The sequence below is a fragment of the Atractosteus spatula genome, chromosome 13 (genome assembly GCF_055471065.1).
Source record: "Atractosteus spatula isolate fAtrSpa1 chromosome 13, fAtrSpa1.hap1, whole genome shotgun sequence".
NCBI lineage: Eukaryota > Metazoa > Chordata > Actinopteri > Semionotiformes > Lepisosteidae > Atractosteus > Atractosteus spatula.
This window is the reverse complement of record NC_142718.1, coordinates 43,112,734-43,125,190: the sequence shown is the minus strand read 5'-3', so window position 1 is coordinate 43,125,190 and position 12,457 is coordinate 43,112,734. Positions and strand designations below refer to the sequence as shown.

At 36.3% G+C, this 12,457-nt stretch overlaps 1 protein-coding gene across 1 annotated transcript in view; it reads right to left on the bottom strand.

Moving 5' to 3' along the window:
- Window positions 1-12,457, bottom strand: part of lrp1ba (low density lipoprotein receptor-related protein 1Ba) — a 491,547-nt gene that overhangs the window by 144,614 nt on the left and 334,476 nt on the right. The window contains exons 36-41 of the mRNA XM_088930252.1: window positions 5,464-5,598; window positions 5,211-5,340; window positions 2,498-2,624; window positions 2,181-2,332; window positions 1,756-1,880; window positions 797-1,168 (exon numbers count right to left, since the gene is read on the bottom strand). Coding sequence (XP_088786378.1) covers window positions 797-1,168; window positions 1,756-1,880; window positions 2,181-2,332; window positions 2,498-2,624; window positions 5,211-5,340; window positions 5,464-5,598 — 1,041 coding nt within the window. The remainder of the gene's footprint in view (window positions 1-796; window positions 1,169-1,755; window positions 1,881-2,180; window positions 2,333-2,497; window positions 2,625-5,210; window positions 5,341-5,463; window positions 5,599-12,457) is intronic.

Sequence of the window (12,457 nt, the reverse complement as noted above, 5' to 3'; positions counted from 1 at the left end):
CTAATCCTGCAATAAACAGAGATTCAATATGCTGATGGTTCCCTGTTGAGGAAGATATGTCCACTCTGCTCCTTAGTTATAGTCTAACATTTATAGTTAGAGAATTAAATCACTTTCATTACAAATGTACATAGAAGCCCTGAGGCAGTCTAGCTTCAATTCTGAATATATGTCCTCTATGATCATCGATGACATATCAGATTTAGAGTCGCAGTTTAATGTATCAGAAGTGTTTATTTTTCTGTCCTTGATGATAAAGCACTTCAGATGTGTCTGTAGTTAGAACCTGATAAATAGGAGGAAAGCCTGTAAGGCTAGCAGGGATCATTCACAGGTTATGAAGAGGAGAGTGGATCCTGGAGGTGTGCAGGTAATAGTGAATTCCATAGCAAAGAGGGATTTGTAACAGTGACACACAAGCGGCAGCACCTGAAAAGACATATTCTAACAAAACATTGCATATGCTCCTAACATAAACTGGGGCTTCATAGAGGGTCCCTATTAAATTCCATATATTATTGCAAGGCAGGGCTCTGGTTTTAATAATATTCACTGAATGTGTCAAACCTTTCCTTGAAAAAAAATAAGTGAGGGGTGGGGGGACTACTGTTCAACAAGGGAAACAAAAACTTAAAATAGTTTCACATGGGAGTCAGAGGTGTATAAATGAACTGCTTTGATCTTTGTAGAGTATCACTATGAAAAATCGAGCTCTGTCTGATGGCAAGATAAAATCCCAAGCTAACTGCTTTAGAATAAAATGACGTGAAATATAACACTTGAAGTACACACTTACTTTCAACAATGATCTCTCTTCCAGTCCAGTCATCATTAATAACTTGAATATTCCCAAAATGGACATCACTGAAGAAGATGCGATTAGTTCCTTTTACCCTCTGCTGGTAATCAAAGGCAAGAGCTATCACATTCTTGAAATAGGCCAGGTTCTCATAAGGCTTTATTGGGGAGTTTAAATTGCTCTCATCTGAAAGGTGAATGCTCTTCAGTATGGTTCTCTCTGAGTAGAGCAGGTAGCCATCATACTTCTGACAACTGAATCCTCCTTCAGAGAGATATCCGTGAGCACAGGCACATGTCCTCCGCCCATTTCCTTGATAGAAGCAAAGCTGCTGACATCCACCATTATTCCTGGCACAGGGATTTGTACCTGTAGGTATAAAAGATGTTACTGTTCAGTTCAAACAGACAGAGCGTTTTTTAATATTTAAAGCTGCTTTGCTCTTCCATGATATTTTGTAATATTTGATTCATGAACATGGCAAAGATTCTTAGACATGTTCTTGACTGAGGAAATGTTAGACAAATAAGTGTTGTTATGTCTAAAAATTATTAGGAGCGCATTCTGTATAACATGGTGTGTCTTCAGACACTTTCATTCTTTGAAATCACTCCAATAGGCTTGCAGCAAATTGCCACTCTGTGCTTGCAAACAATTTGCAAGTGAATTTCCAAACAAATCATTTTACAGAGAATATATTTTCTGAGAACAGGTCCCAATGTCAAAGGCAAGAAGAACTTTGTGTCTTTTGAAGTTACAGTTTCAAGAATTTGCAATAGTAACAGTGCTAGTATGCCACATTGCTTCTGTGGGTAAACCAGTGTCATCATTTTTGACTCAACTCCTGCCGCAGATAAGCTGAAATGTGTGTTTAACTTGCTATGCAAAGGCTTCCCCCCCTCGGCCATTGTGCTGTCATGGGAAGGATTAATGACATCATTAAGCGAAGCGTCAACCTTTCTCCCTGGCTCTGTTGAAGACTTTCACATCTTTCAGGTTGATCCCGAGGCCACTCCTCATAGTCAGGGCATCAGCAGCATCGTTCTTGAAGCCTCTTCTGATGGAGCCGTTGGCATGTGCTCTGCCATATATAGGGAACAAATGTTTGACAAGAGCTAATCAATGGCCCTAGACTAATTAAAATCGAAGAACTCATTAAAATACAGTAGACAGCTGGCCTAACAGAAGGTGAAGGAACCTACCCTTGTCACTGACATTGAGGTACGGGAGATTTAAATAAAAAGGTCTTTTCCAGGCAAATTACAAGGTTTTGCGGATTCTTATTGTGACCTTGCTAGAAAGTGGCTAATCCTACAAGGGTACAGCAGCTGGCTTCACTATAACGTTTTGAGACTCCAACATTTATGGAAAAATAAATTACCTGTCAGACCAGTAGATGTAAGCCCCATAGACTGCCACTGAAAACATATCCACATTGCTCCCTGACAGCACAATCTCTCGGCTCTCTCCACTCTCAAGGTTGATTCTCTCTATCTTGTCTGTACGGGCATCACACCAATATAATTTATTTTCCTGAAATGCAATTTTAAAATAAACTTTAGTAGACAGTTCTCACATCTGAGCATTTTTATCAACAAAAAGAATACTAAGATCTAAAAAAAATGAAGCTTTCAGAAAGAATAGTTGTGGGTTGAGTGAAGTTCAAAGTGCAGCATAAGCATTTCCTTTTGAACTCACCTTGTAGTCAATGGAGATTCCGTTAGGCCAGGTGATTCCTGAGCTAATAAGAGCAATTTGCTCTGAACCATCTAAACGTGCTCGTCCGATGCAAGGGGTCTGTCCCCATTCTGTCCAGAACAGGTATCTGTGCAGCAGAATTATGTAGAGATAAACTGATTAAATTAGTACACCACTCTCAGCTTCCACTGTGCTGTTAACACTCACCTCTTTTGTAAGAAGGAAAGAAATAAATTACTCATGCTCAGGAAAATCAATGCCTGGATTCTTAAAGGATACTACCCAAAAATATCAAAATTGAAATATTGCCAGTTATTGTGTACATTGTTCTTTAGGATTTTTAAAAGCTGTATGTACAGTATATATATATATTTACCTTGCATATATTTTAGATAGATTTTTCTCAGCATAACAAAAATAACAAGGGAACAAAACAAATGAGAAGTAGCAAAGACTCAGATTATCTCCTCTGAGGTTAAATCTCAACAACATGCAAAGCAGATTAAATGTTTGCAGTGCAGGCAGCCAAAAAAATTTAAAGAGAGCTAATCCCATAGAGGGAAATATTGCAGTGGTCCATAAGGGAATCTTGAGACCTCTGTGGTGCATTCATGTAGATTTTAAAACTGCAGAATGAGGGGGAAGCGAATTGGTTGTCAAGAGACTAAGGGCAAAGTGAGGACAGAAAGGATGAAAGAGCAATAACAATTAGACCAGAAGGGTGGCCATAACAGCAGGTGTAACAAAATATATTAAGAGAATAAGGATCGTGTTTTACCAGATCGTCAGCTTTCAAAAATGGTAACATTTTGGTAAGACTGGGAGTTATATCATCAAGCCATGTGGGCCCTGTGCCTGAACAGTTCTGGCAGTAATTCAGCAACATGAAATTCCTTCAAAATATTCAGTCTTGTTTTGACTCGCTGCTGCATTCTACCCAGATCATTACCTACCATCTGTGTTTTCAGGGATGCCTAATCACTGTGGCAGAGTTTGCATTTTATCGATCTAGAAATGGACATTTTCATGCACTGTGGTCGCATTTCTTTCCAAGCAACTCAAGAAGGACATTTGCCTGACACATCACTAAACAAATTATCTTTCAATAAATACATCTTTATGCGTACAATGTAAAATTGTTAATTACAATGTAGTTTCTGAGTTGAACATAATTTAAAAAATAGTATGAGTCTGAAATGATTTTTTTTAAAATTATTGAACCTTTGTGTTTTGTACACTGCAGTTCAGCCACCTTTAAAAGCTTTTATCTGTCATAAACTGAATTTTATCCATCAGTTTTCTAACTTTTATCCAACACTGGGTCACAGAGGAGCTGGAGTTTATCCTGTTTAGCAGCAGGAATAAAGAAAACTGAAATTTATATTTAATATTAATTAGATGATTGAACCAAACTTAAATCTTTTCTTAATCATTGAGTTCTCTTAATCATTCAGTTATAATGATGACCTGGTGCAAAAACCAATGCTGTAATTACTAGGTACAAAGAGAACACCTAAGCATTTTTACTTTAGTTTGCCTGCAGAGAATGATATTGACTCATCTTCCTTATGAGAAATGATCATTAGGCAGGATATGGAAAGGAGAAGAACAAAAGTAGAGCACTTAAGAGATGAACCCACCTGAGCTTTGTATTTTGAGGTTTAACTGAACTAAAGAGAATTAATGATGTCTCCCCTTTTAACTTTGGAATAAATTAATTCAATTTGGGTTTTTTTAACTAGACTGAAGCAGTTGATAGTGAAGTAGTTTATCAGAGCAATCTGCTTTATCACATGCTAGCAGATTCAGGCTTAGCAATGTCATATGACATACATTTAAAGAGGTACTGTATGGCTCATTATTCAGTGGTACACAGGGAAAAGACATTGCAGACGCACCCCATACGTTTCTATAAAGTGCACACCTCCATCTTCTCATGGTAATAGTACTGGACTAACAAGTATGGTAATATATTTTAGAAAAAAAAACACAGTAGTTTGCGGTTATATGAAAGTGTTCATCAGTGATTTATGAAACTATCTACCAAAGAAATTTTTAGACATGAACTTGTTTTATTAAAAATGTGAGAAGTATCTGTGAAGCTGCTTTTACTGAAAAATGTGTTTCACGAACGTTTCCCTTGCTCACACACCTGTGCTCTTCTATTTATCCAAACATATTATTGCTGAGAAAAGCTCCATTTCTGGGGGAAAATTCATTAATCTTGTGGTTGGCACAAGCATGGTGTCGGCTGAGGCACATGTGCTTTCTGTTACCGCTTTTGAATGCCTACAAAACTAGCCAGTTCTTACAAAATATTGCATTAACTGTTTATACACTGAAATATTTGTCTTGCTTCTTTTTTAGAAGACTGCATGACATTTCAGTTAAGTGGAAATTTTGCGAAACATTTTAAAAATCTCTGTCCTGCAATGAACAGGCCCAGGGTGTATCCTGCCTTGCACCGGCTGCTTGCTGGGTTAGTCGCCAGCTCCCTGTGACGCTATATTGGATAATTGGTTAGAAAATGGATGGATGGATTAAAACAATCTAACTTTTCTATTCTATTATAATTTTTATTGCTTATGACATAATTTTATTTCATTCAAATTGACCTTGGTAAATTTTGTTCAGTTATACAAATACAAATACATGTACCTTTGTTTTTTAAGAAAAATCTAAACATAAACATATGTAATAATAATTACTTTACCCTTTCTCTGGATGCACTGCAATGGCTCTTGGTTGATCAAGTCCTTCAGAAATGACCACGAATCGGTACAAACCATTGAGTCTTGAAACCTCAATGAGATTAAAGCCGTGGTCAGTCCAATAAATGTTACCTTTTAAAGCAGACAAAAATAAAAATAGCCAGAAAATAAAATGTATGCATATTGAAAGGGACAGAAATCTATTAAAGACTATTCCTAGTCTCCACAATGTAAAACAAAATCAGATTTCCTAACCAGCTATCCAGTCTACCGCAATGCCTTCGACCCTTCCAACCCCATTCGTGATGATGTCTTCCTTCCATGTCTGGTCCCTCCTGGCTCTGCTGATTCTATTTAAGCCCATGTCGGTCCAATAAATGGTATCATTTTCTGTAAAAAAGGATATTTCCAAAGTAAACCACTGACAGCAATTACAAATCGCAGAGAGTTAGCAACTACAGAAACGCTGTTTTCACGTTTCATGTTAATAAATATGGTCCTGCCTTTATTTGGTGCTGTTCTCATGGAATCTGAAATGTCTTTCAGAACTTGCAATTGTCTTCAAATAATTTCTATGCGTTGCCACCCATATCAAGATGTACCTCACAAGCTGTCCAGGGCAGAGCAATAGTCAGTTTTGTCTCCCCTTGCATTAACAGAGCATGGTAAGTGTGGGAATTACCATTCACATAATGACAGGAGAGTCCCTGCTGGAATGATGAGAGAGTGGCCTGCAGAAGCTGACACACTCCTGGGAAGTGCAGTGAAATGAAATTAAAAACATGTACAATGCAACTGGTGAATATTTAAGAAAACGTTAATCTTAAAAATCACAATATAGGGAATATTAATAGACTGTAGGTGGGGAAATTTGGCAATTGATGTTTAAGCTGTGTTTCTGCATAAAGATAATTTCAGGGTGTCTCAGTGACTACAGCACAGAGTTACTCATTTATATGTCACTATAAAAAATTCTGCACTGGCACTCTAATCATATGACAGCAATGAACTTGGAAACCTATCTTTTTAAGGTTTTTAATAATGTAATGCAAATATTGTGCACTTACAGTAAACAGTTGTTCCATATTGTCAAACCGGTGTTTGTCTTTTCACATGTTATACAGTATGTAATGCAAAAAGAAACTTATAAACGAACATGGCATATAACTATTGTGAGTTGCTTTGGACAAAAGACTAAATCATCAAATGTGAGGAATATTTCTTTGCTTAAAACCTTTCTACAGATTCCCACTTAAATGCATTAGTGTCATGAACTTAAATTTCTTTAGTTTCTCCATTTCCTGTGTTGTGCTTGAATTTTCCAAGAAATGCATGACTTGCTGTCAAACCTGAAGGTTAAATGTCTTTAATAAACTGTCAAAGAAAAAAAATCATTATGAAAGCTTTGTGCGTTACATAATTAATCTTTTAATTAAAATAAAATTGAATTCCAGAGCAATTTCTTAGACAAGTGCATATGCTTGTATATGCTGGTATAAAAATAACTAATTATATACAGCACTTCATTTGCACAGTGGATCAAGGTTTTCAACATCGTAAAAAAAACACATCACAATAAATTCCCCCAATATCTATAGAAGTAGGACAGTTATGCAACTACAGTACATTTTTATGTAAACTCTTTACTTTACCAGTACCCTCAAAACATATTGTTGTTCATTGATTCCTGAGGTATTAAGCTCTTCTTCAGAGTCTGTATAGTCCTGAACATACACTATTCTGTGATATTTATTTTGTGCGTTTCTAATTGCCTAAGGAGAGGTTCTTAAAATACCTTGGCCTTCTTGAGAATAGAAATAAGCATCCATTCCTTTGCTTTATATCTGGGGTCATTTTCATGCTACAATATAAAAGCCTGTCCTTTCTGACACATTGACTGCATTTCTGATTCAATTCCACCTCACATTTCCAGTAAATTTTCATATGCCCTCATTAGCCTCAAACTTTAATTGCACACCCTCTACACTTGACTGCCTTGTGCACTGACTAATATAGAGGCAGAGGTATTAGTGTATATATTGTGTATTTGTATAGAAGATTTTAATTTTCTGATCAACTCTTACAGATATTGTTTTTATTACCTACAGTACCTACAGGCACTCCAGCAACAGCCCCCATACCACCCAGGGAAGCATGGGACACATAGACAAGGCAGCACGCTCACCTGTAGAGTTCATTCGAGATGTGCAATCTCAAAGTTAGCAAACTCACCTTGCACTGACATCACTACAAACCCAAAAGCCAAGAGACTTTGGCTTAGACCCTCTCCCTCTCTATCAGTTGTGTGCCATCACTTCAGGAATTCTGGACACAAGGTAGTGGCATGAACAAATTGCTGCATATTAATAATTCCAACACAGCATTCACTCAGTTTAACACGAAAAGGACTGCATATGAGAGGAGGCAAAGTGGACGATATAGCTCATTTGGGAGTTTGTAGTTAATTGATCTAAGGATCTCATTCAGCCATTTCTTGAAAGAAACCAGTGTATCAGTGTCACCAATGTGGCTGGATAGCTTGTTCCTTACTCCCACAACCCTTTGCATAAAGAAGTGCCTCCTATTCCCAGTCTTAAATGCCCACTGGGGTCCTCTGGCCCCAGCTTCATTGCTGATTCTGACATCACATCACATCACATGGCATTTTTCACGCTTAGTTTTTTTCCCTTCCATAAACCTTCCTGTTAGGCCTGTTCCCCTACTGTACGTTTCTGCCATGTGCTTTAGTATGATACTGTTGAACACATTGGATTCCATTGCAATACAGCCATATTTCATTCACTGTTTTGACTATTTTTTTTTGGAGGCTATACTTCTACAAAATTGTGTTACTTCTTCAAACGTGGTGACAAAATCTCAGGCCTGTGCTTTTTTAAATGGCTGTATTTTAGCTGTAGCTAAATTTTAAAATGATCGAAACTTACAAAGAACAAAATTACACATCACACCAAATGTACACATCACACAAAAGAGCATTTTACTCAAATTGCTGAAAAGCAGCACTTTATTTCAATTGCACTGTAATATACAGTATCTGTTTCCCTTTGGGTTCTACAGTTCTTCAGCATTTTTTATAGTGTATGTTAAAGGTGAGCATGCAATTTCCAGGTAGGGCTCGTGCATTACCAAAGTAATCATGGAAAACAAAGGATCCAACATGTTTTAGTCCACCTCTGTAATCATTCTCTCTTCTTCAGGGATAAAGCAAGCAAACATGTTTTTCTCCTTCACTTACTCTGTCAATGGAGTGAAACAGAAGCACCTAAAGCTCATTGTGAATCCTTTGCATAATTGTATAATGGCTTTTCTTTAAGAGTAAAACATTACTAAAGCATAACAAATGCTCAGTTTTAAAACCTGAGTACAGCATCTCCATTAATGCTGAAAGTACTTTAAGAACATAAGAGGCTTTTCCATTTCTATGTACAGTACAATGCCATAGTAATTCTCAGAAACCAGCTGTACATATAGTGCCCTCCAATATGACCAATAAATACACCTGGCAGTCAACTGTCTCAATACTTATATTCTCTTAAAATGGGGGGATGGAACAGAAAAGGATTATTATTCTAAAATGCTAAAGCACATATGTTAAGAAATACCCAGACATATAAGGTGACATTCTATACTATTAATCTTTTCATCTCAAATCTGAATTGTTTGAGTGTACAGCAGAGATATCAATTTTGACTTCACTGTCCCAGTACTTATGGAGGTCACAGTATATAATTCATGAACTAAAATGCATTATAGTGAAAGAAGGCAATGAGACACATTATTTTTTTCCTATTTTTTAAATCTTTAAATAGTACACAAATTACAACAACATTAATACTAATAATAGTAATAATCATAGGTTCAAAAGGTGACCTGTTGTAACATGTTTAAACTTTTACTGTTGTAACAAGTTTAAAACTTTTTGACTGGTATTGAATATCATGGTGATCAGCACTTTTGGTGAAAATGCAATTACCCATATAAAGCGCTATGAAAACCCCCCTATTTAGTCCACATTTAGACTTGAAACCACATTAGATATTCGAGTGAGTCTGAATAAAAGGCAAACCTAACTCGATAACATACACCACAAAAGCAAACTACAGTATATACTGTACAGATGCAGCCATCTAGAATATACATCAAATGTCATGTCAGTGGAAAGTGCACTGCAGTATACTGTGTTTCAGATCAGCTTGCTGACTTCAGCCCTTCACTGCTCATAGAAGATTGCTAGGGGCAATTGTTGCACTAGATGTTACTGAAACAGCTACTTCATTTAATCTACTTTTTAAGTCTAATAATCATATTTCTTGAAAATAGAACAGTACATATATTATATAATCATATAAAATACCCATCCCAGCTAGCATTTTAAAATGTAACATGGCTGTACAGTTTTTTTTTTCTGAAAAGATTACATGTCATGAATAGAGCCTGGATAGAGCCCTAGTTTTTCAGTGTGCCTGGTTTCACAGTAATTCTCTGAAAACACTGAATGGAGTGACATTGAACTAATCAAAACTTAAATTGTTAATATTGCAGTTTGACGTGCAGCGAATCCTTAAACTACTACAGCTGCATGTGGTTGTCAGACAGTACAGTATTAAATGTTTATTAAATTGTTAATATTGAAATTTGCCATTAAGGTACAGTACTGTATGTACTGCTCAAAAAAGTTTAATATCACTTTAACAATCGCTCGCAAAACTGGTGTACAGTAAGTCATGGCATCTCAATGAAGGCAGTCTGCAAGAACTTGTAATACTGTAGTTAATGTACAGAATGGATATCTGTGGATATTACAGTACATCATGGAATTCCTTAAAGTGTGTGGCACATTGGGAAATATATATTTTTCTCCATGTATTCAGCTCATACATGACAAAAAACTACATACTGTGAAGGAGACAATTCCTGTGCTGTTTTAAATAGATCCTTTAAAAAACTAAAATTATTTTAGAATTGGAAAATTAAGAAATGTCACTCAAGAAATATACTGTAAATGTATTCCTCTTTTGTCTCTGTCTCCTCAACCCAGAGTAAGTAGTCAAAATATATAACAAAGCCTGAGGGGTGGCCTGCAGGAGAGCATGATTGAAAGGCAGATTCGCGGGAGGGAGAAGAAGTAGCACACTGTAAAGTCCACACAGCCACCAGAGGAAAAATCCAGTGTTTGAAAAGAGCTTTCATGCTTTTTTCATTTTAACTGGCCTAGTGGTCTTTTTACTGATTATTATATCCGTTTTTCATTAAGCCTCAAAGTGGGCATTATAAAAACAATAAAGAGTGTAATGAGCTTCTGATTTGTGCTTCTTTATGCATCAGGGATTATAAAAGCAGTTTGGCCTATCACCTGCACCATCCACTGCAAGGCGACAACACAACAATCAAGACACAAGATACTCTTTCTTGCATTGCATTGTTGAGGTTCAAGGCTGCACATTCTTCACTACCTTACCTTTATCATGTGTACATCAATTCATATTGCGACACCATATTTCAATTGTCAATTACTTTATGAGAAAAACACAGAACAATTATTACAACTGACATTTTTAGAAATCTTCTTTTTATGTGCACTTATCCACAGGCAAGATTAGGTTGGAACAGTGGTGTCCATCAGGTCACACTGTGAGAATTACTGTTCAACATTTATTTATGCTAAATTCCTGCTCATGACCACATAAAGCAGATAAAATACGTTTACTGTATGCATTATGTGTGAGTATTGGATTCCACCTTTCTTTGAATAAAGAAAAACCCCAAAGAAAAACAAACAATTATCAATACTATTTGTAATGTAATGTAATGTTCCCTTTTATAGCTAAACTGGCAACTCTTGTGGTTACATTAAGATATCATTCTAAATAGCTGGTCCAGCTCTATTTGTATTATGAAACAGTCTATTCAAAACTGAACATGAAGCATTTCCTTCATAGCATGTACTGTATTGTAAATAAAATGTCAATGACACAAGCCAAATATATGAACAAAAAGACTATAATTCCTAATGTGCAACATAAGAGAATCACATGAAGTAATTTCCACAGACACCCAGATAGTACCGGACAGTACAGTATAGTATTGATTAGCATCATTCCTGCAGACTCCCTTCATCTAGATGAAGTTATATATTATAAACGAGGAGACATCTGCATGACACCTTGTGCATTCTGAGTTTTTTTTTGGCTACTGTTGGATGTGTGCTTGTACAAATGTGATTGTAAGTCACTTTGGATAAAAGCATTTGTCAAATGAAAATTTTAAATTTAGACTAATAGCACAATTAGAACAATTATTTGACAAAAACATGAGCACTAGTCATCACACTTGTGTAATGTTTTCATATATGGAGAAGTTTTATCCTTAAAAAATAAATTATATTATAATGTATATACAGTAGCAGAGTTAATAAATTACAGCTTTGAACTGGATGATTTCTACCCTTATCTGTATAATAATACAAGTTGTGTTATTGAAACCTTACCAAATGATAATCTATGTTAATGCATACAAAACCCTTCTGCTGCCCCAGTTAAGCATAACAGACATCTGTGAGTGGAAACAATTTCATATCATAACAGTTATATACATGTATGGAGAGAGGCTTGGGTGAAGAGCTGCATCAGCATGCGGGCTGCAAAGGAACATTGCTTTATTCTTTTCTAACAATGCAAAGAAAAAAACACACTTCTTCACCTGTTCAACTGCTCAACTCAACAGCTGAACATCTTTCCATTTTATAGAAAGAAATACTACTCACTTTGCATGCATATACGTACAGTATATATATATAGTTACAGCTATTGAAGTGGCTGTTGAAGTCTCTCAGGATCTAGGAAACAATGAGACAATACTGAGGTGTCTGCCTGAGAGACAACAGATCAAGAGTAATCTGGTTTACTGTGGTTAATTTAGTTCTTGATTAGTCATTAATCATTAAGTGTCTTCATCAGTGAGAAACCCAGGATAGAGGAAGCAGGTAACTAAGCAGGAGAAGAACACGTAAGGAAGAGTGACACAAGGAAAGAGAAAGAAATGTGTGCCAGGCGAGAGGACCTTGTTCACATCAACCAGATTCTAGTTGTGTTTGAGCTTTGTTAAGAGAGCTTGCTGTTTCTTTTATTTTAGGAAACTCTTATTCTTCTTTATAAATGATAAATTAACTAGTTAGCTGCTGCTGGAAGAGGTGTTAGTGGGCCAGTAGGGGGAGCTCACCCTGCAGTCT